At 43.0% G+C, this 24,341-nt stretch overlaps 2 protein-coding genes across 55 annotated transcripts in view; one reads left to right on the top strand and one right to left on the bottom strand.

The window, feature by feature from the left end:
• Positions 1–14,640, bottom strand: part of CEP63 (centrosomal protein 63) — a 46,297-nt gene extending 31,657 nt beyond the window's left edge. For 3 of the 50 annotated variants that reach the window (XR_011426655.1, XM_023619799.2, XM_070236922.1), the window contains exons 1-4: positions 14,231–14,333; positions 11,652–11,689; positions 6,339–6,407; positions 5,221–5,398 (exon numbers count right to left, since the gene is read on the bottom strand). Coding sequence is in view for 36 of the 50 variants with exons in the window: in XM_023619799.2 (XP_023475567.1) it covers positions 5,221–5,398; positions 6,339–6,407; positions 11,652–11,680 (276 nt within the window). In the remaining 14 variants the exon portion in view is untranslated. 50 annotated transcript variants of the gene reach the window in all.
• On the top strand, positions 14,295–22,910 carry ANAPC13 (anaphase promoting complex subunit 13). Of its 5 annotated transcripts, none has more exons than XM_005600941.4 (3): positions 14,295–14,432; positions 17,182–17,307; positions 21,655–22,910. In XM_005600941.4, exons 2-3 carry the CDS (start codon positions 17,209–17,211, stop codon positions 21,778–21,780), a joined length of 225 nt encoding a protein of 74 aa, XP_005600998.1. In that variant the 5' UTR covers positions 14,295–14,432; positions 17,182–17,208; the 3' UTR covers positions 21,781–22,910. The 5 variants fall into 5 exon arrangements, with proteins under 5 accessions (XP_005600998.1, XP_001498426.1, XP_005600999.1 ...); XM_001498376.7 differs by lacking the exon at positions 14,295–14,432 and adding an exon at positions 14,847–14,987; XM_005600942.4 differs by lacking the exon at positions 14,295–14,432 and adding an exon at positions 14,851–14,991.
• The last annotated feature ends 1,431 nt before the right edge of the window (positions 22,911–24,341 follow it).

The raw sequence follows: 24,341 nt of genomic DNA, 5'->3' as shown, positions 1-24,341 counted from the left end.
CTTTGGGACTGATAACCTCTTATCATTTCACTTTTCTCCTATTAGCTTGGAAGATATACACTCTATTGATATATTAATATGCATATAATTATATATATAGTAATATACTTTTAATGGTTCTCTCAAGATTAAAACATGAGTCTGTGACTTAACAAATCTAATGTTAATTAGTTTTACCAACCCCCAGGCAACCCAAGTTCATACGGATACTTTAATTCCATTTATTAATGGAACTGACTTAAATGTCACCATAATTCCACTATCGTTAAACTGAGAAGGCTACTGTTGTTAGATACAGACAACGCTCATTGAGATTTGCCCACGTGTTTACTGTTGTCTTTCATTTCTCGCTTTCTCTCTTGAGCTTCCATCTGGGATCACTTCCTTTCTGCCTGAAGAACATTCTTCCGTATCTCCTTCGTGCAGGTCTGCTGGTGACAATTCTTTCAATTATTGTTGATCTGAAAACGTCTTTATTTCACCTTTTTTCTGGGTATAGATTTCTGGTTTGGCAGGAAAAAAAGTCATTTCTTTGTTCGTAGATATCACTCTATTGTCTTCTGACTTTCACTGTTGTAGCTGACAAGTCAGCTGCTGCAGCCAATCTGTCTTTTTTTCTTGGTAGATAATGTTTGCTTCTTTTTTCTTTTATTGCTTTTCAGATTTCCTCTTTGTCTTCAGTTTTCAACCTGGGTACATATTCCTTTTTATTTATCTTGCTTGAGACTCTTAGACTTCTTAAATACGTGCCTTTCTCACTTCTGGCAAAATCTCTGCCAATTTATCTTCAAACATTACTTCTGCTCATTCTGTCTTTTTTCTCCTTCAAGGATTCCAAAATGCTCATGTTAGACCTCCTCATTGTATCCTCCTGCTCTTACTTTCTCTTCTATATTTTCCATCATTTGCCTGGGCTTTAGTCTAAACATTTTCTTCTGTCCTATCTTCCAGTTCACTCTTTATCTCTTAATATTTACAGTCTTAATTCTAGTTAACCTATTTTTCAATACCAAAATTTCCACTAATTTCTTTTTTTTATAGTTTCCAACTCTTTCTTGAAGAGAATCTTATCTTTTATCTCCTTGAACACAGTAAACACAGCTATTGTAAAGTCTGAGCAAGATAATGCCAATATCTAGATTTGCCACAGGTTTGTTTCTATCTTCTACTGCTTCTGCTTTTTCTCATTTTTGTTGTCTTGTCTCCTTGTGTATGTGAGGTTACTTTCTGTGTAGGTATCAAGCATTGCATTAGCAAAATTATTTGAAGAAATAATTTAAGACCCAGAATGGTGCTTTTCCTTTGGGGAAAGTTTGGATTGCCTTCTCCAGGCCCCTGGAAGTCCTACCACTTTGGAGATACCTGGGGACAGTGGCACTCTAGGATCATCTTAAACTGATTTCAGAGATTTAAGTGTCTGCAGCTACGTGGCACTTTCAAGAGGGTCTGTTCTTCATCTGGCCCATCTTTACTCCCAAGGTGCAGGCTTTCAGGGTCCCAACCCAAGGTGAGGAGGTATTCACAGCCACCTTGGACACCAAATCCTTTAGTCTCTTAGCCCCCTGAAGTTATCAAAAACCCCATCCAGCTTCTCATCCTCTCAGCTGCCTTCTCTAGTTTCAGCTAATAATTTCCCCCAAACCCTCTGCTCACCTCCCCAGACCTCTAGCCTGGTCCAGATCCTGGCCTAGAAATTCTTCACTATCTTGTTAGCATTCCACTTCAAGCAGATTTTTTTTTAATCTAACTTACCTAGTTGTTCTCAGGGGGTGGACTGGCCCAAATTACCTAGTTTGCCATTACCCAATGTTAAAGTCTGAAAGACTCACATTTCACCAAAAACATCCTGAGTAAAATTTACTTCTCAAGCAGAATTCTACAGCCAATCAAACTTTCAATCAGATGTGAAATGAGAATAAAGATATTTTCAGACATATAAGATCTCAAAAGTATGTTCTACCAAAATGGGGAAACAACCTTATGAAGAAGACAAAACTACAAAGGAGCAAAAAGGAGAAAAGCATAGAAACCTCCAGAATAACAGTGAGGACAGCTCCACAGCTAGCACAAAGAGTACCTTATCTACATTTGAGAACTGTGAGCTCCAGGAAAGATGTCTTCACAGGGGAAAAAGGAAGTGGATGGATACCTGACACATCTGAACACACTGAGCGAAGATTTACACTCGTGTCAGAGAGTTAGGGAAGAATCAATGGTGGCACATTTTTAAAAAGCAAATGAAAAGGAGACTAGTAATTCCTGGGAAAACAAATAATTGTACAAGAAATAAGTTTGATTATCATTATACTATCTGACTCAGCTGTGAATAATATTTACTATCTTAATGACGTAAATACTGAACGCTGATCTAACCAAAAATTAAGGTATACAATCCTGGCAGGACGAGGAGATGGAAATCGTATGTAAGAGAGCAAACCCTTATCTTTTATAGTAGCAAGTCATTAGATAAACAGCTAAAACTGACAATTAAGAAATATTCTATAAAATGTTACTTAGAGCACGAGGGGCATGACAAACGAAACAGTTAAAGGCACTGAAAGGACTGCTTCAGCGAAGCAGGAGTCCCAGGTGCAGAGGATGGTGCGGGTGAGGTCTGTTTTTCCCTGCGAGCCCTGGAGAACCATTTTTCTTTTTATTTACTCTATGTGGCAAGCATAAATATTAAATATGAAGAAAAGACTGCTTAATTTTATTTATGTACCAGGGTCTGGTTCATAATGGGCACTCAATAATACTCAAGTTTCTTAAAGAAGAAGAGGAGAAAAACAGATTAAATGCTCAGAGTGAGGGAGTGGCACTAGGTAGAGAAATGGGAGCTGAGATTTGAAACTGTCAGTATGCGTCACAGAAAAACAGCAGAAATAACTCATCAGCTTCAGTACAATCTGGAGCCTTCAAAGTGGTTTCTCAAACAGTAACTCAATCTTTACAACACTGGGACATAGGAATTATATCCTAATTTTACACATGATGAAACAGGCTCAGAGGTGAGATTATTTGTTCAAGGCCATTCAGCTGAAAAGAGGCAGGGCCAGGACTCCAGACTCCTTACATATCTTTAGGTCTACCAGCTCTGTAGGGCATTAGAAGGTAACAGCAGCAGAAACGTCCATCAAAACTAACGCATTCCCAACAGTGTAATCAGCAAACACCTAAAGCATTCACTTCAAAACAAGTCATTTATACCAGTACTCCTCCAAGTATGCTCCGCAGAGGGGTGGAAGTGGTCACAACAGCAATCCAGCAGGAGATAAGGAACTTGAGGCAGAATGTAAATCAAGTGTGTCACGAAACACACTGTTTAGTGTAACTGACATTTTTATATAGCAAAACTTCCTATGAAGAGAAAGATGCTCTGATGCAAGCTTTTTATCACACTGTGGACCTGTATTCTGAGTACCACTGGTTTGTACCATAGGACTAGCTGCTTTTAGGTCTGTAACTTTCAAACAAATAAGAAGGACAAAAACTTAAAGCCCTATTTTCTAGTTCTTATATCATATACCGTTCAAAGTAGATTACAAACACATTATTACCAACACAGTTTCACAGACAAACTTTATGGAATAAATCCCCATTACTAGGTTTGGTAAAAGCACTTCACTTCACTTCTAGAAACTTAATCAACTTTCAGCAGCCCAATCAATGAAGCAGCAAATTGACCAGACAGCCACAACTCTAAATTTCTTTTATGTCCCTAGGCCAAACTTGTAATCTTCAAATCCTTACCATGGAACCTATCCATTCGATCCCTTTAATTTCTCTTGAAAGTATTAAGCAGTGGCAATAATGCCCCTGACGTCAAAATTAAGCTACAGGAATAAGTTCAAACAGCCTTGGAGTGACTAAATGTTCTCATAATCACACACACAGGAATTTTTTTAATGGGCTTCTAACAAAATAAACAACTTAGATATCTATGTGTATGGTGTTTTCCTTAACTAGGAAACCACTATCACTTTAGCTTACCAAACACAACTACTTTTGTTCTGCCCTAGGAGAAATAAAGAGAGGGTTAGGTAGCTTACCAAACAATGAGCACTGACCCTCCCTACATTACACTTAAAAAAATCAAATATGATTATCAGTCCATGTACTTTTTCACCACCTTCTACATCTTTGCATGAAGTGTAATTTTAAAATACATTTTCAAAGGTCTACCCAAATGTTAAAATAAATTCCAGTTTAGCAAATGGCATTCACAGAAAACTGAATTTGACACGGCCAATATTACCATGCGCTGCTCTGACCCAAAGTGCAGATGGCCAACCATTGAAAGATTGTCTTGATAAGCATAAAAACACTTTTATCAAGCCTAACTCTTCCCTTGTTAAATGAAACATTTCTAAAATATCAAGAGACGACCTCCTGATAAGGCCATCAGCAGAATCAGTCCCAGTGCGCAACCCTCAGGGACGTGTTCCTGAGCACACTGAGTAACAGCACTTGTGAGCGGTGATCCTCCCGGCAGGCAAGTCCCTCACAGTGGGGCTTGGGACCAGTATCTCTGTAACTCTTCCAATCCTTCTGAGATTGACATTCACGCCAGAAATTAAGAGGCAATTCTTGCACTTATCAACACTTTCTGCTTCCCTTCCAATAGTCAGTGTACCCCTTCTTACTGTACCAGCGAAATTACAAGAAATCAATCAGCAAATATTATCAAACTTTTCCCCCAAATCACCAGTAATTATAGGTGATGGGATTACAAGTAATTTTTATTTTCCTCTTCTTTTCCATTTCCCCTAATTTTCAACAAGGGAAAATACAAATATTTTTAAAAGGGTTTTCTGAATTTTGTTTTAACTCCAACCAAAAGAGGCAAATTATTGAATTTCTGGCTTAACTTTTTTACACTAGCCATACAATGAGGCCAAAAAAAAGGTTCACTAAACTCAATGAATGTTAATACGGACATGTAACAGAATGAAAGCTATACAAAGATCATATGACACCCTTTACATTTTCTTAAAAGAAGTTACGTGTGTATCACATGTGACCAAGGTAACATGATCCTTGAAATAAATATTCTTAGCATTTTCACGACAAATTTTTCTCCTAAAAGAAACTATCAGAATTAAAAGACAATATAGAAACTTATTTGACACACAAATGCTTTCTTCAACAAGTATTTAAGAAACATTTAATATAAAAGGCAAGAACAAAATATCAAAAACAGGAGCAAGTCAGCTGCTTTACCTCTTTGTGTTTCATTTCCAACTGACCCCTCAGACTCTTCAGCTCCCGCTCACGGACGTCCAAGCAAGTTTCCAGAGCATGTGTCTGCCCCTCCCACTCAGACTTTTTATGAGCCACCATTATGTCAATCTGTTTCATGAGCTCCTGTAGTTCTGCTTCACAGGATGTCAAAAAACTCCTATAAATAAGAACAGACCCTTAAGAACACAGAACATGTGTCCAAGCAGCTTTTCATCCTTCACATGTTAAACATAGCATATGTAAAGTTACCTGAGGTGGGACAGTGTCAATAAACAAATTACCAGAAGCAAAGAACAGGATTTCTCAGCTTTTCCCATTAAGGTTCCTACTAAGATGATTACTTATTCCACAGAACATTTTGTCTTCCCCTAATAACCAACCTCAAGCCTAAGTCATTTGGTCAAACACAAGGCTGATGTTGTAAGCCTGGCTTGTGAGTGACACGTCCACAACCGACACCCAGCTTTTCTGTAATATTCCAGGGAAGCTTTCAGGAAGAACCCAGGCAGGCTAAGTCACTTCTCAGCTAGCCACAGAAAAAGCCTTGGAAGCAAGTAGGCTATCAGGAAAATGATACAATTTTAAGAGCTGTTACAAGAAATTCATCCTTGAGCTAGGTTTATTTCAACTATTTCTTCCCACCTTCTTATGAGACACTTACTGCACCAACCTTATTATATAAACTTACTGATGTCCTTCCAAGTTTCAGAAGATGCCGGGTATTGCAGAGGCGGAAAGAGAAGTGGACAGAGACGTACTGGATTCAAAGAGGTGCCCAGGAACGGGCACAGAGAGCTATAACTACTAAGACTTAAAGGCTTTCTTAAAAAAGCACTTGTTCTTCATGTCACAAAGCCTCTGCACTTCTATCTTTGCTTTTTAAGAGTAGACAATTTAAAGTGGGATGAAGGCCAGTGCTCACACTGCTGAGATGAGGCAAATACCCCCAAGAGAGGTGCTGTCCACAAACATGACATGGATCAGCCTAGCTTTGCTCAACTTTTTCTTCTGTACCCAAAGCACAAAATGGTCAGAGGCATAACTCAGATATGCTTTTGAAAACTCAGTGAGAAGCTTAAGGTCACAAGCAAACTTACCCATCACGTCCCCGATTTTGTATTCCTTCCAACAAAGCCTCCATCGCCAAATCTCCTTGGTTTCGGCAACTGGGAAAGCAAAAAAATCACTCAGGAGGAAAAGCATTTTTTAAGTTCTAATATTCCAACTTACAAACATAAGAATGTGAATGAGAAGCATACAGATGACAATGAGAAAGCGCGGCACTTCTTAGGATGACTGTAGGAGCAGGAAAGGACTATCACTTCAAGAAATATTACAACCAAATACATGTCAGACTGCAAGAAAATCACTCAGAAGGATCTGAATGGCTGTTGACACTCTCCCCAAATAACTGATATCACACACCTCATTGTTGTAGTCCTACTTCCTGATGTAAGGGGGGCCGGGCCGGAGGTGGGGCGCTAGAAGCAGAGGGACACTGACACAAACCCCCTTGAACTCCTTGGTCCATGACAGGAGATCCTACTCACTCTGGAGACGACTGGCCCGTGAAGCTTCCTGGAGCACCACCCCCCACACTGGAGCACCCTCTCCGCCCCAGAGCACCCTCCAGGCCTTGGAAGGCAGCTATGTGGGCCCTCCCTCCTCAGCACTTCATCACTCCTGGTCCTTACCAGCCTCTTTCACAGGAGTTATACCACACTGGAAATGAGTTTTTTGCACACCTTTTCCCCTTACTATTCATCCCTCAAGGGCAGAAAACCAATGTCATTCATGCCCGCAGCTCCAGAGCTCAGTGCAGCATTTCAACACGGCACGTGCTGGATGCTTTTGGCTGAACTTATCCCAATTCCCCTCCCTTTGACCTATCCTCCTGTGCAAACTGGACATAGACGGAGAACTACAGAGAAGAGTCTAGCAAGAGAAAGAAGGAAAGGGAGACAGAACAGTTTGCCGGAGAACAGGAAAGACCACCACAAAGAAATGAAGGTGAGAGGCAGAGAGGAAAGATCACCTCCAAATCTGGAAGTACCAGTAACTGTGCCTGCCGTAGGTTTCTCACCTCTCACCACAAATCTTCAACATGTTAATCAACTAATCACTGTCAAACCACTTCTCACTTCCTTAAACCTTCAAAGGCTCAACCCTGACCCAGTCTTTAGGTAGTTCCCAAAGACCAGTGTGAAGGTTCTGCTCTTTCGTCCTAAAGCCTCACCTAAAAATTATATTGCTCTGAGAAGGGGATTCCTTTGTTCAACAAAGATTTCAGTGTTGTACTAACCACGAGATATATAGTGATGAAAGATATGGCTCTTTTCAAGGAATTAATAGGGAAAGAAAAAATTAACCAAAAAGGTTCCCCCAATGTAATAAATACAGTGTCAGAGACATGCACAGGGTGTCCTGAAGGCACAGAGGAGGATGAAAAGCCTGGAAAAAACAACCACTACACGTTATCCACATCAACTTCTACAGTTACTAACAGGAGGAGTAAACTAACGATTCACGCACAAGAATGGCAGAGAGGTTTTTCTTCTAGTTCATTTATCCTTCACATTATACCAACATTAGAAAAATAAAAACCTTAAGAAAATAGTTTTCATGTTCTACTCTACTTTCTTTCAAATCACAACACAGTCAGTCACAAGGCAACCCAGATCCCGCGTTTGGTCCGCTCTAGGGAAATGAAAGGCAGTCCTTAGTTCACAGGGTACTATGTAGATGGGGACCCAGGATATAGTCCTGCTCTGCAGCCAACGAGCTTTGTGCCCTTGGCCTTCAGTTTTGGCATCTGTAAAATGAGTGGTATGAACTATAATCACCAAGGTTTCTTCCAGCTTTTTCATAGGATTCTAACAGTCAATTAAATGTCCATGTTCCTGACAACTACATATGGATATTTATTAAATATGTAGGAAAGTGCTATTCCTAAGGACAGTGCTGATACAGTTACTCAAAATTACCATTAAGACAATTATACTTCTTTAGGTCATATTATTCTTAAACATTAATATATTTAGTAATATATAATACATTAATATATTTTCTGGATGACATGATTTAATGATTAGCAATACTTATAATAGAAGCTAGAAATCGTTGAATGCTCAACTGTTCTGCCTTGTATATACTGTATAATTCATTCCTCACAATACTTGGATACTATTACTTTGAGGAAACTGAGGCTTGGACAGTTCAATAACCTGACTAGTAAACTACAAATTATAGTCCTAGGATTCAAACCTAGGCAGTGTGACAGCCAGTGTTCAATCTTTATATATTTTACAGTATTCCAGATCTTAAAATACCTTCATATCTTCTTTCAGTTTAATAGTGTCTTCTTGGCAATAAACAAAATCAAACCAAACCAAAGTCTGGATACAGGAAAAAAACACAAACTAACGTATGACATCACCTCCATGGCCACCAGGTGGCAGGAGCACAATAATGAAAATAGTCCACATAGGGGAAAAATGCCATTTCAGAAACCAAAATAATGATCTAAGACAAAGAGATCTCTGTTTTAAGGGGGGGGGGGGGGGGGGGCCAGCAACATTCTCCATGGAAAATAATCTTCCTAATGTGTACTGTGTTTCTTTCATAATACTTTCACCATCTGCTCGAGCAGCTGCCCGACACCATCAGTTCTCCTTCTTTGGGACCAGGTAAGCAAGGACTTGGATTTGCCGTGGATTTCTCTCCTCACAGCCACATCACTGATCCCTTTCCTAACCAACCTGACCCTCACTCAGCGTTCTGCACTATATCCCTTTGGTTTCTTCTTTGCCTGTGCCATGTGAAAGTTATATAAAGTTAGATATTTGTTCACAGTACTAAATACGAATTGAAGTAATTACCGTTTGATGACCTGCCACTCCCTGCCGCTAGCACACAACGCTCGTGCGGCTAAATGGGAACTATGCTGCCCTACAGCGGATAAAGAACCATCTTCGTCACTTCTGCAGCTGGACCAAGACATCAGCAAACGGAAGTTATTAATTGTAACTCTCCTTTGGAATGAAGGCTATTTTAAATCAGTGAAATCTGGAAGAGGATGGTTAAAGGAAACACAGGCTTCCTCACCAAGTCTGGGAAGCAGGGAAAACACACTTTAAATCTTAGGGAAAAACAAACCCAAATAGGATATCTGATAATGGGCAAATCTTTTAAATTCATTAACATACTGGAATTTAACAGCTAGAAAAGACCTGAAAACCTCCAATTTAACCTCTTCATTTTATAGATCAGGAAAAACATCCAGAGTATAAGCCCATGATCAAATTACTCACAAATGGGACACAGGAAAAAAACAACTCCACACAGAATTATGAATCTGTGTGTACTAATGGAAGGGCTACGCCTACCCATCACGTCTCACGTAAAGGAGGATAAGAGCGCTCTGCCCCACCTGCCATGGTGCTGCTGTGACTACAGAGACCCACGGCTGTGTCAGCTACACTACGGCTGATAAACTGTGGCTGCTCCAACAAACAGTCAATGTAATTTACCATTGCCCAGAAAGGTTCCTACTTAAACTAAAAGGAAAACAAATCAGCAGATAAAGAATCAAAGAAATTTTCCAAAAGAAAAATGAAGTTTAAAAACATTGTCCAAACTATGACTCAAAAATCCAGAAATAATAAGGGGAAAGACTGAGAAATCTGAGTTGATAAAAACACACTTTTACTTGGGAAAAATGCCATAAGCAAAGTTCAAAGACAAACGACAACAGTATTTGAAAGTTTTATTACAAAAGGTTAATTATCCAAATACATAAAGATATTCTAAAAATTGAGGGGAAAAAAGAAATCTGTAGAAAAATGGGCAGAAAACACAAACAAGTAGTTCACAGAAAAAGAAATGCAAACGACCTTAAACATATGAAAAGATGCTCAACCTTGCTCACAATAAGAGAAATACAAATTACACGGAGTTACCCTTTCTTCTGTATTAGATTAACCAAAAGTTAAAAGTTTGACAGCATACTCTGATGACAAGGCTTTGGGAAAACAGGCACTCACATACTCGGTAGGTATGAATGCAAAATGGCACAACTACCCTAGAGGAGATTTTGGCAATACCTAGCAACTGACACATACATATGCATTTACCCTTTGATCCAACGATGCCACTTCCAGGAAACTATCCCAAAGATACACTGGTAAAAATACAAAATCACATATGCACAGGACATACACTGCAGCACTATTTGCAATAGTAGGAAACAACACCAATGCCCATCAACCGGGGACTGGTAGAGTGTTCATCCACCAATGGAACACTACGAAGCTGTGAAAAGGGACAACCATCTCTACATACTTCTGTGGAGGGATCTACAGCTCATATATTATTAGGTTAAAAAAAGCAAGATACAAAACAGTGTATGCAAACACTACCTTTTATCTAAGAAAGGAGAAAAAAAAATATAGATAGATATATATGGTGCCTTTGTTTTTATGGAAGGATAAACCCAAAACTAGTAAATATGACACCTATAAGAAAGGGAAATAGGGTGGAGAAAACAGGGATGAAAGCTAAACTTGTCTGGATGTAGCTTTGACAGGTACTTGTTTTACAGGAACTATGCTAATGTTTTACATATAATAAAACAAATCCAAATGGAAAAAAAAAGCAGTATTGAAAAATTGGAAACAAAATGAAATAAATCAACTAGATATCAAGTTGGCAGCCTAACCATAAAACAAATTGTTTCATATGCCTTTAACATGCAATGATTTTACCGTACATATCCCAAGTAGGTTATAAAAGGATAAAAAAGAACTACAAAGAAATCCTAAACACTATTCAGGAATCATATCATTAACAATAAAACTATTATTATTAGTTTGAAACTGTTAAATATAATATAGAATAAGAAAAAAGTAATTATGTTAATGACATGAGAGACTAAGATTTTCAGCAAAAGAGAAAAAGATACAAATATAAAATCAAATATGCAAAGAAAAAAACTATAAAACTAAACATAAACCAGAAATAGCAGTATGAAGTCTGCATATTTCTCTTTCAAACTATCTAGAACCGATGACCGGCCAAGGAGCAAGAGCACATGCAGCACCCAGACTGCAGTCGCTACACATCATTTCCCACTCAAAGGAACAAGGGCTTCTTGGTGGCCAGAAACGGACAAATGAGCCAGGAACAGGTGTTACCAGAAAACAAGGAAATTATCAAAGATTACCGGTCATCTCAAAGTGGACAGGAGCCAACTTAAATGGGCTGCCACTGGCCAAAGACAGGACAAATTGAGTATCAAAAAAAACCAAAAAAACAAAATAAAAAAGACTACAATAGGTTGGAACAGTTTAAACATCTTCAAGTCTGTAAGTTCATGATGATGAAAATTAAAAAGGCAAAAGCCTCATGGTTACCTTTCGAGGTTGCTAGGCCACCAGCTCATTACTGTAGTCTGAAAATAGAGGGAAAGAATTAAGTATTTTCTTTGCCTTTCCTGCCCAAACTGTATTTCAAACACCTGATGGTACTCAAATAGCTGGTGGGGGCAAGTTCATCTTCATAAAAGACTTTCAACTAATAAATACTGAAGGAATGACAGAATTAGAAAATCACCATTTTGCAACCCCTAATGCAATAATGGTTATAGGCAACCTAAACCCACAGAAAGAATCCATCAGGGAGTGAAAGGCGCACGGGAATTTCATGATGGCTGGATTGGGCTAACAACACCTGAACCCACTACACTGCTCGATCTTACTGTCACAAAAAGAGTGACATCTGAGGCCGTCAGTGCCTCTCTGATAATTAATGCAACAGAACGTGTACTGCACCATCTAGGAAATCTTGCCCCGCCACCAAAAAGAACCAAGGGTGAATCTGATCAAGCTCCTAGATCAGTGCTGTTCAAAAGAACTTTCTGCAATTATGGAAATATTTTATATCTACACCATTCAAGAGGTAGTCACTAGGCACCTGCGACTATTGCGCACTTGAAACGTGGCTAATGCCACTAGGGAACTAATTTTCAGTTTTATTTCATTTTAATTCATTCAAATAGCCACAGCTGGCTGGCGGCTAGTATAGTGGACAGAGCAATTCTAGATCTAACTAGTGGTTTAAAGGAAATAAAGGGAATAGATGTACATGTTAAAGGATACCATGTGGATGCAATCAGCTAAACCTAGAATGTTCAGGGAAAAAAGACAAGCAACGGACTACTATGCTAAAAGATTTAAAAGATGTATCAACCACATACAACATGTGGCTCTCTATGGGATTTTGAGCCAAACAAGCTAATCGTAAAAAGACATTTAAGGAACAGCTGGGGAAACGTGAACCCAAAAAGAATACTGACATTACGGAATTTTTAAAATTTTTGTAGGTGTAATGACAATACTGTGGTTTTGTAAAACTGAAAAAACAAACTTAGTTCTGGGAGGGAAAAAAACCTAATGCAACATAAAAAAACAAAAATTCAGTTCCTGAAACTTATGTTAATGTTGGCTTCAGCTGAACTTCAAATCAAGTTGACTTTTAAAGAAGCTCTGATAGAGTGGACCACTGATGCTGTCACCACCGGCTAGCACTACTACATAATTGAGAACACGAAGGACCAAGCAAAGGTCTTCCATCACCTTTCGATGGAAGGAAAATGGCATCAGTACAATTAACATACACAATTGTTACAAATAATTTTTAAAACTTGAATCTATGTACCTTTTAAAGGGCAGTGTGACTGTCTGAATGTTTATAAATCTCTAACCCATTTTAATTTCAGTCTTTTTTACTATCCTGATCACTGATAATGACACAAAGGGCAAAAAGCTCAGGATAAAAATCAATGTGAAGATGCTACTGCATCCTGAATAAGAAAATACATACACCTTATCGTCAAGCCACAGCTACGATAAGGATAAATGTAAATATATTTGAAGTTAACATGTAGTTGATGACCCTTATTATGATTTCCTCTCCATAGCTATAAAATAAAACTAAATGCAAGCATGTGGGGAACTGTGTAACTACAGGATACCTACCCTACAATACTGCTTTATTAAAGGAACAAAATAACTTTTTTAAAGACTGGTTTAAGGAATCGGACATAAGGCTCAAAACGAAAACTACTTCGTGCAAATAAGTGCACTGTAAATGGAGACCAGTCACAGACAGCAGACTCTCCTATGTTGTAAGGGACATAAGAAAAACCACACTATGAGCCTAGATTTACTATCTTCAAGCATCTTGAGGATTCAAGTGTTCCTAAAGAACCGTCCCTTTTAAACCCTCACTCTATCATTTATTTCCCAGCCGTGATCTGCGTGGAACAATCCGTAAGTTCAGGGTTCCCCAACTTCAGCCCTTCACGATTTCTGCCACAGTTCCGTATCTCCTGTACTAACGTTAGCCTTTTGAAAACAACTCTCTTGCTAAAATTTGCTAACCTTCCCACCATACACGAACCGGTATCACCTGCCGTCAACGACCTAAGTCGCAACTGCGCTAGACAGCTAACCGGACAACGAGCCCGGGCGGAGGGCTGAGCCGGGTGCCCTTCCCCGGGGAGGAAGCCTGGCTCTGCCGGGGAAGGTGAGGGCCCGGGAGCAGCTCGCCCCGCCCTCCCGCCGCCCGGCCTCCGGGGAGGCGCTGACCACCTGGCTGGCGCGGACAGCGCGCCCCGCACGGCCATGGCCGCCTTCGCGGGCCCGCAGGATGTGCGCAGCGAGGCCGAGGGGCGGGGCGCCGGGGCGGACCCGGGGCGGCGGGGGCGGCGGAGGCGGGCCTGGCCGCAGGCGGGCCGCTGGGGAAGCCAGCTCCGGGCCGTGCCACCGGGGCTCCGGCGGCCCCACCGCAGCCAGGGCGGCCTCCGGACCAGAACCCGCCGGTCCCTCGCCAGCCCTACGTGCGCACATGCGGTTACGGGCTGCCGCAGCGCGCCCCCGAGCCTTCCCGCCGTTACCTCCGGCCGGGGACGCGCACGCGCGTCACCACCAACCTGACGTCCAGGCTCCGTCGCCGGCTCGCTAGTCCCGCCCACTACGCCCTCACTTGGAATTGAAGCTACGTCCTCCCTGACCTCCCCTCTGCGCCAGCGAATGGGCTCACCCACATCCGGCCGTCGTAGAGAAGGGCGTGCCGGTCACGTGACGCAGAGGGCGGGGTCCGGAGGAAGCGGGTGCAGCGTGGGTCGGGCGCCGGTAAGGCTTCCCCGCGGCCCTGGCCTAGGTTTCAGCGGGGCAGGAACACGTTGGTTCCTCAGCCACGCCCTTTTCCCGCTCCCGTCGGCCGAGGCCTTCACTTCGTCTTCATGCTCGTCCCCTTGCCGCGCGCTGGCTCGGGCGGAGAGGACTTGCGTGGAGGGCCCGTCCCCCCCGTCCCCGCTCCACGTTTGGTACATCCAGCCCCGGGCCGGAAGCTGCGGCCCGGGGCTGCCACACCTGTGCCGACGGTGGTGGCCTGCGAAGGTCATTTCTAGGCAGGGGAAAGGCGCTCCTGCTTTGGACTTGTAGTTGCGCGTTTACAGAGCTCTAGAGCGCAGAGGAAGGACCGTGTCACGGGCGTTGTGACAAGCTCCCATCGGGACCGTTCGTGCCCCAGGGGAGCTGTGGGACCCTCACAGGGGCGGGCATCACGCACCCTTGGGTCTGGGAGAAGGCCTCCTACGGGAAGCGACCTGGGAGTTTGTAGACTGACTGGCGGTTAGCTGGGAAGAAAGGAAGAGGAGAGAGCATTCCAGGCGGTGCGACTGTCACGTGCGTAAGAAGAGTTTGTTCAGGAAACTGGGAGGGGTTCATTCTGTCGAGTGTGGCGAGTGCTCGAGACAGTGGCCGTGCCCTGGACATCGCCTGTCTTGATGCTTTCCACTCTTCCAGCCCCGTAAGAGTCAAGGCATAGGGTCGCCCGGTGGCGCAGTGGTTAAGTTCTCGCGCTCCCCTTCGGCGGCCTGGGGTTCGCCGGTTTGGATCCTGGGTGCGGACCTACGCACTACTTGTCAAGCCATGCGGTAGCAGGCTTCCCACATATAAAGTAGAGGAAGATGGGCACAGGTGTTAGCTGAGGGCCAGTCTTCCTAAAAAAAATAAATTAATTAAATTAAAAAGGTCTTTTAAAAAAAGAGTCAAGACACTTTAGCACCTAAGTGTGGTAGTGGGACGTTGATCCTGAACAATTGATGCCCACCTTGAGTTTGGAAGGAAACGTTAGTGTTAGTGAGGGGGAAAAGAGGCTTTTAAGTGCAGAGGCTGGAAAGTATGACAGGGTTAGAGGTGTTTAGAAGAGGAACAGATGAAAAAAGATCAAAGGTTGAGACCTAATTGGAGAAAGATGTGCTGAGGCATTGAAACAAAATTTATGTGTAACAGTTGGAGACAATTACACCTGAGCAATCGGTCCTAGAGGCGACCTGGCTTGTTTGGTGGATCATAAGGAGAAGAAGGAAGCGTTCAGGGCAGAGTGCCTGCTAAAGCTGCAGTGATTTTAGAAAACCTTAGAGAAGGTGGAATCTTTGTCTGGGAAAATCGGCTGATTTTGGTCACCATAGAAAAGTGAGAAGGGTATCCCAGGGGACAGAGCAGCAAGAACAAAGGAGTAGCAGCAGGAAAAGGGATGGCTCTTGTAGGACCAGGACTCCAGAGGTACGGCTGGAACTGAGGGCAGGAACCCCTTGTGTGTCAGTTTCCTAAAGATAGAATCCTTCCATTTGAGTTATCCACTGGGCAATACTGGATTAATTGCTGAGTGAACCAGTAAGACCTCATCAGGTTCACTGGTGGCAGGAGTAGTTGGGCACCTTTGGCTTCAGTTTTGCCTGGATCCTCATCATGGGGGTAAAAACCCTTCCCCTCTCCAACCTGTACAATTATTACCCAGGTGTTAGGGCTACCTTGCAATCCTACTATTGGGGAGAAGCACAGGCCTATATGAAGGAGTTGGATTCCACCCCTAAAGATTGTTTCTTTTATGAATCTTCGTATTCTCAAACTGGGAGTGACTGAGATGTCATTTGATGTCATTGGCTTCCAGGCTGTCAGGATGGCTGCGTTGTAGCAGGTAGCACAGTAGGGTGGTGCCTGTGATGAAGAAGCAAGAGCCCAAACTTGGGAACGAGATCCAGAGGTACCCTCCAAGCTGGCTGCAGCTGTTTAGGAGAAAAACGGGGAATCAGCTGTGGTCAAGGAGCTAAGTGAACATCCTGACCACTTGGGCCAGGCGTTGAAGGGGGTATAGCGTTAAGAATCGGAGGAAGGGACCCCAAAAGGAAGCGGAAACAAGAGCATGGGGTCCTGCCACTGTTGTTCACCTGGAGGTGCTCCTTTCAGAGCTCAGGCTGGGTGCTATCTTAAGAAAGGAAGCACCTTCCTTTGCAAGCTCAGCTGAGGATTTCTGTCAGCTCTGTAGTTGCTCGCTTTGGGTAACCCTGTTTAGCATTATCTCAGTATGTTCATTTAGCTCCTGTGCCTAAGAATGCCTAAGATTAGAGGCAAGGTGGGTGGAGACTTTTGTAAAAATGGTGCAGGAAAGGCTAGAGGGGCCGGAGGGGAGACTTGGTCATGAATCAAGGGCTCATCAAAGGCGTCTCACACAGGGAAAGGTGAATGTGCAAGTTAGGAGAGAAAAGCTACGTTCAAGATGTGCTGTGGCCTCATAAAGGAGGCCCTCAAATATGTTGGCCTCCTGTCACACAAGACACTGGTGTGTCAATTGGGCTGTGTCTGTTGTCTCTCTGCCGTACACTATAAAGCCTCCATCAGCTGGGGTAGAGGGAGAAAGGGACTGTGATCTTATTTTATAAAATAAGTTGTCACCTGACCCAGATGGGAAGATGAGTCTTTCCCAGGGTGATGATATCTCAAAAGACACATCCAGGCTAAAAAGCCGGGGGACTCCTAGGGTGGGACTACATCATCTCAGTCTTCATGTTTAAGAAATAACTTCTTTGGCTTACAGATCTGACAACATCAAAGCTGCAGGAGAATGGACAGTGAGGTACAGAGAGATGGAAGAATCTTGGATTTGATTGACGATGCTTGGCGAGAAGACAAGCTGCCTTATGAGGATGTTGCAATACCACTGGTAGGCTCTAGTTTGTGCTGAGGATGATGGGGGAAAGGTGTGCTCTGGTGGGTCCTAGTAGAGGTAGGAATCAGTGGACAAATAAACTAGCAGGGTGGAGAAGTCAAAGCTGTGGAGTCCTCTATCTCTGGAAGCCTCTGGACAGCATTTAGCTTGACTTTTATTTGAAGAGAAATGTGGTTCAGAGAGCTGATATGACCGGCTCAGCTAGGGGTCCTCCCAGGCCTGGAACACAGGTCTTCTGAGCCATGTTCTGTCCACCACACCAAAACTAGTAAAGCAGATAATGAGAGTTGAATGTATAAGGTGGAGAGGAACAGGAAGCAGTGGCATATACACTACATTTCTTCACCTTTCTACCTGTGGTTTCTCAGTTGACATTTTTAGAAACTCGCATTCTTGGAACACATGCCTATCCCAGGTTCCCTGGAAAATATTCTGAAGACACCTGGCTTTTCTTCTTTTGCATGTATACCAACGGGCTCCTAGAATACTCTTCTTCCCTGATCTCTGGAAAACTCACCTGCAAGGAGTTTGCTAAACTTCATGTAATAAGTGATCTAAAAGTTTTGCTTTTATAAATGCCTATTAAAAAATCCTATTTATGTCATAGAGGCCTAACAAAGAACAAGGAGATCAGGACTTAGGGACTGTTTTTCTTTAGAGCATGCCATCTGCCCTGAGAGGCGTCATTACTAAAATAGAGCTTACAGGTAGACGGTCTGCTGCTGCTATTTACAGAGAAGTAAAGTTCAGCTCACCCACATTTTCATTTAAGAATAAGAGATAATAATATGTTCAATGAATAAGACACACCAAATGATAAGTCACAGCTTAGTTTGAATTTAGAAAAATAGTCAAAACAGAGAGCATAATGAGAATTAAAGTTGCCACTTACTGAATATCAGTTTTATGCCATGGACTGAGGTTGAAATTTGATGTACATTATCTCTAATCCTTAAAGCAACCTTGTGGGGGTGATGGTGTTGTCCCCATTGTACAGGAGGGAAATAGGATCAGAGAGGGGAACTTGCCGAAGTCTGGGTTGGACTTCACACCTAGGTCTCTGAGGCTCCAGATCCTGTAAACTTTTGTTCATTCTCATTCCACAAGCATTTTTGAAGCCCACTGTGTACCATAAGACTAAGTGAACATAAGACATAGATTCTGTCACTGGAGGTCTAGTGAGGTAACACAGAAATGCATAGTGATAAATAGTGTTCTAACTGGGGGTCGTGATCAGCTATGTAGTATAGGAAGTGTTCGGTTGCCTGTTGGGTGTCAGGAAAGGCTTCAGAGAAAATGTCATGTTTAAGCTGGTCAGAAGGGAGGACCAGAAGTTTAGTGGGGTGGACACGGGCACTCAGCAGAGGGGCAGAGGTACGAAGGCTCAGGGTTTGTAAAGACTTTGGGAGATGCTGAAGCGCTCAGTGTGAATGGTGAATACATTCGTCACATAAGTCAGCAGGAAAGCTGGGCTCGGACCAGATTTGAGAAGAGTATTTGATGCCATGCATAGACCTCATCCTAGGGATGTCCAGGAATGAGTGGTCTTCAGAATAGAAGTCTGCCACGCTCAGGTTTGGGTTTTGGAAAATCAGTTAAACAATCAGCATTGTTAGAGAATGTGTGCCATGGAGAATGGGGCAAGTGACAAGGCAGAGAGACCAATTAGGAAGTTGTTGCAGTGGTCTAGGCAAGGGAGGAGGGCCTGAACAAAGGTACGAAAGTGGAGGGGAATTTCTGAATCCAGACATGCTTATGGCAGGATTTAGGGACCATCTGTGTGCTAGGGGACAAGGGAGAGGGAAGTTTCCACGCCGACTTCCTGGTTGTAACCTAGCCTGTTGCTGATCCCTCTTTTCCCATGTCTGCTATCATGGGAAAGCTATCAGTTAGCTTTTGCTGCACAACAAATCACCCCAAAACATAGTGGCTTAAAACAACAGCTGGTTTTTGTTTTTATTGCGTTCATAATAGTTTACATCAATGTGAGATTTCAGTTGTACGTTATTTCTTCTCACCGCGTAAGTGCTCCCCTTCACCTCCTCTGCCCACCTCCCCCTCCCCTTCCCCTGTAACCACTGGACTGTTTTCTTTGTCCATGTGTAAAACAACAGCTGTTTGTCTCATGACTTTGTAGCTCAGCTGAGAGGGTCTTCTGGTCTTCACCAGCTTAGCTGCTCCCTGCTGGCCTTGCCCGTGTTCTGCAGTCAGCCAGCAGCTAGCTGATGGCTGGGTAATTCAGGACATTTTCACATGTCCTGGCTGTTAGTAGGCCGTCAGCTGGGATCATGAGGTGACGAGGACACAGTCTCTCATCCAGCAGACTAGCCCAGACCTCTTCACATGGCCTCTCGGTTCCAAGAGCAGCATGAGAGGAAACTGTAAAGCTTCCTGGAGCTTAGGCCAAGAACTGGCACACTGGCACTGCAGCTGCGTGCTGTGGGGCAAAGCAAATCACATGGCCGGTCCAGGTCAAGACTGGAGCAATAGACTCAGCCTTTTAGAGCAGCAGCTGCAGAGAATCGTGACCATTTTTGCAGTATACCATGAAGGTGGTTGTGTTTATGATACTTCGTGTTTGTTTTCCAGACACATGCAGTTTTGTATGTTGCCATTCATTGCAGGAGACAATAGCGGTGAAATGCAAGACACATTATTTTAGAATGTGTACCACAGATGGGATGAAATTAAACAAAGTTGCCTGTCTCTGAATTAAATAATTTATTAGCCAAGGACTTGTTTGTGCTTTGTCAGCTATAGGTAATTATTAGAACCAAACTTTTGCTTTGAGGGCATTACTGCTTTACAGTAAATAATTTTTTTCAATTTGTACAAGCATGTTTGACTCTGTCTTACATTTGTAGAGTAAGATGTGTATTATTCAAATATACTTGTACATATTGTAAGTAAAACAGTTTTTATATATTGAACATAATTTTAAAGGAGAAAAACATTATTATATTTGTGTCCTGCAAATTGGAATCTAGTGGGAAATCATAAGTCTGGATATTAACAGTTGGCTAACTCTTAAAAAAGTGTAAATTCAGATAATTGAAAAGAAATATATTGATATCAGTGAACTCTGGTACAAAACAGAGTTCTGGTAGTAATAAATTTAAATGGAAAAGTACAAGGAAACTATCTTAAAGGTTCTCACCACATACAAAAAAATGGTAACTATGAGATGATGGAGATGATTAACCTTAATGTGGTAATCATTTCACAATATATACGTGTATCAAATCATCACGTTGTGCACGTTAAACTTACACAATGTTATGTGTCAATTATATCGCAATAAAGCTGGGAAAAAAATATATAAGGGAACTGTCCCAGATTCTACACTACATGTAGAATGGCTTACCATTTTAAGAAAATTGCTGGTAGGCTGTGAATTGTTCATTTGCTGTGTTTTATGTTGCCCGCTCCACCACTAGGGGGAGCCTGTATCCCTTATGTTACAGTTTCTGGGCTCCCTACTTGCCTCCATTATAAAATGGGCATGCTGGGTACAGGATAGTTTAATACGTTACTTGTGCTTAAGGAATATGTCAGCAAACGTGTTATTCTATTAAAGCAGCCTCCTAAAAAGAGACTTAGTATTGGCTCTTCTCAGTGTTCCTAGGCCCTAATAATAATAGCACATATTCCTAGAGCACAGGATGCTCCGTGCAGTGCTGAGCACTGGGTCTAGATTACCTCGTTTAGTCGTCACAGCAGTACTGTGGGCTGATGGCTGCCTTTTTCTCTCATTGCCAAAGAGGAAACAAAGGCCCCAAGGGTTTGAATACCTTGCCCGAGTAGCCCACCAAATGGTGGAGTCGCGGGTTTGGATCCCAGTGGCTTCTGTAGCTTGTGCCCTTAGCCTCTGCCACACTGCCTCCTGCACAAGTGCCAGGGTCATAATGCCATCATTCCCTACGGAGGCAGACCAGCCTATGTTTGAGCGATATTTCTAATATTTCCTCACATCTATTTATTCTAGCTCTTTTCTGTGGAATACACTTCTATCATTATGTTGCCTATTCCTAGGAACTCACAGGTTTTATTTTATTTATTTATTTTTTTGGTGAGGAAGATTGGCCCTGAGCTGACATCTGTGCCACTCTTCCTCTATTTTGTATGTGGGATGCCGCCACAGCATGGCTTGATGAGCGGTGTGTAGTTCCACACCCAGGACCTGAAGCTGCGAACCCCAGGGCTCCAAAGTGGAGCATGCGAACTTAACCACTATGCCACTAGGCTGGCCCCACAGGTTTTACTTCTAAGTGCTCTTGTGTTTTAAGGCATTTGTTAATGTGGAGTATACCGTCATTCTGAATGTCCATTGTACCCTTTCAGAATGAGCTTCCTGAACCTGAACAGGACAATGGCGGCACCACAGAATCTGTTAAAGAACAAGAAATGAAGTGGACAGACTTAGCCTTACAGTACCTCCACGAGAACGTTCCCCCCACAGGAAACTGACACTGGCTCCTTTTTCATGGATGGATTTTTAAAAAATATGTAGATACAAAATGTTTTCTTTCAGTCTGCTAATTGAAATCTTTTAGTAGTAGATCAGCACTCAAAAATGTGCACCCACTTAGTTTGTGGCAGCAGAGTGCATTGTGGAAATACTCACCGGAACGAGGAACTGATTGAGAGTTCTCAGGAATGCAGACTATTTGGCCCTTTGACCCTAAAGTTCGTCATTCACTGGCTTGTGTTTGAACATGACTGGTTAAACATGTGCCTTTAACTCTGATTTTGCTTTGCTATCAGAGTTTAACGCATCCCAACCGCTCTTCTGTGTCCCGTAACATGGTGATTGAAGATATGAGAGGGAGAGGCAAAGAAGAGGAAGCCAGACATGAGAATTACTACTGTCTCATACAGCCTAATTCTGAGAAGATTCTGAGTGATGTGTGTGAAGCCTATAGATGTAGTGGATAGATAGACAGCCTGTTCATGGGCTACAGGGGTTCCCAAGATTCCCCATGGTATTTTCAAACTTTGGATACATTTACAGATTAAAAGGTTATCTAATAGTTACCTTTGCTCTCCCTACAACTTCCTTTGGTACCACGGGAATGGACCACTAGCCACTTTGGCTAGATGGACCACTAGATTCTGGTGTTTTTGTTGCTGAGGAAGATTCGCCCTGAGCGAACATCAGTGCCAGTCGTCCTCTATTTTGTATGTGGGTCACCACCACAGCATGGCTGCTGACAAGTGGTGTAGGCCCACACCTGGGAACTGAGCCCCGGCTGCCGAAGCAGAACATGCCAAACCTGACCACTAGGCCGTGGGGCCAGCCCCTGGACTGCTAGTTTTATCCAGCAATGGCATTTCTTATTTTCTCAAAGCCCTTTCAGATGTAACTGAAACACTGTGGAGTCAGGATTTAGTTATGCATTTGAATAAGAAATTTTATTCTGTAGAACCCATTCATGAACATTTATCCCCTGGAGTTATTTGCCTATGTTAAGTGGTATTGAGTGGTGTGTCTGTTGTTCTCTACCCAGATCATAAACTCTAGGAAGAGTCCCTGGGTTATACATCTGTATCCCTCATTGAAAAAGGAAAACACTGAATAATGGAAATCTCTCTTCTCATCCTTTCTTTACGGGGTCTTTTTGTTTACCCAGCTTTTAGGAGGAAAAAGTACATCACAAAACAAATGAGTTTCTTTTAGAGTTCCAGTCAGAGACATGGTTGTAGTTGCTCTCCTGTAAGCCAGACACATCCAGGCTGAGCTCCCCCTGTGCGTCTCTGTCCTGCCTGGAAGTCGTTCACTCAGAAGAAAGACCCTGAGGCACCAGTCCCTCAGTCACCAAAGAAAGACAACCCAGGAAGAGAGAGAGTTAGGATGTTTAGAAACAATGTTTATACCAAAAGAAAACAAAGCTTTTCAAAAAATTAAGGTACCTAGAATGCCATAGTTTCTTTCACATTCTAGTTAAATGAGAGTTTTACAACAACTTTATTCATGATATGTAATATATAAGACCTTGATGTCTGGGAACTTAGTGGATGTTCACATGAATCCAGCCTTGCTTGTGGGCCCAGCCTTCCCCGGGAATATTGGTAGACCAGTAAAATATAAAAGTTGTCTTGATTCCAACAGAGTATGATGCCTGTAAAATAGCTGTTGGTTTATCTGCTTGGCTTATGACCCTCATCTGAGAACTTCCCCCACACCCAGGAATAGCCTCTGGCCAAGTTTGTGACCTATGATATCGTGTCAGAACCACAGCTCAATGTGTCAGGAATTAGGTGACCAAACCAGGGCCAAATTGTTCCCTGCTGCTTTGGAATCTGCCCATCCAGGACTGGCTTGAGGAGGATGGGCGCCAAGAGATGCTAGGCTGCTGTCGTAAAGTGGCTGTCAACTGTACGTACCAGGACACCCAAGGAGGAAGGTGTGCGGGGGGCGCTGGGGGGCTGTGTGGCGCCTCAGTTCCTGCAGCTTTCCAGCTCAGAGCATGTGTATTGCTCTCTGGGGCGCACCTCACAGGATGCAGGACTACGACACTAAACAAGGTAAGTGTGGCTTCTGCCTTCACTTAGTGGGGGAAACAAGCGTTAAACCAACAGCCATACAAATCTGGTTTCAAATTGTGATACATGTCAGGAAGGAAAAATAAAGGATGTCACTTAGGTTGGGTTCCTAGAGGTAAGGCTTGAGGCAGGGTTTCCTGTGTAAGGGGTTTATTGAGGTTGCCATCTCAGGGTGAACCTGTGAGGGAAGCAGGATAGGGCGGGGGAGGAAGCTGGACAAGGACGTGGTTTCAGTGGAAGTCCAGCCTCAGCACAGATTCCTCCATGGGAGTGATGGAACACGACGCCAAGTTTTCCCACCTTGAGGCAAGGGGCTAGGGCTCTGTACTCAGTGTGTCCTGGTCAGTCATTGGTTCCGCCCCTCCCGCCACCCCCCTGGGAGGGCAAAACCCAGGCAGTGCCAGGGGTCATGGCTCCAGAGAACAGTGCAGCTGGGAGCTCTTGGCAGCCAACAGCCGGTAGCCAGGGAATGATGGGCAGACAGA

Source organism: Equus caballus, chromosome 16 (genome assembly GCF_041296265.1).
Source record: "Equus caballus isolate H_3958 breed thoroughbred chromosome 16, TB-T2T, whole genome shotgun sequence".
NCBI classification, from domain to species: Eukaryota; Metazoa; Chordata; class Mammalia; order Perissodactyla; family Equidae; genus Equus; species Equus caballus.
The sequence above is the reverse complement of the archived record's forward strand: the minus strand, read 5'-3'. Positions and strand labels throughout refer to the sequence as shown.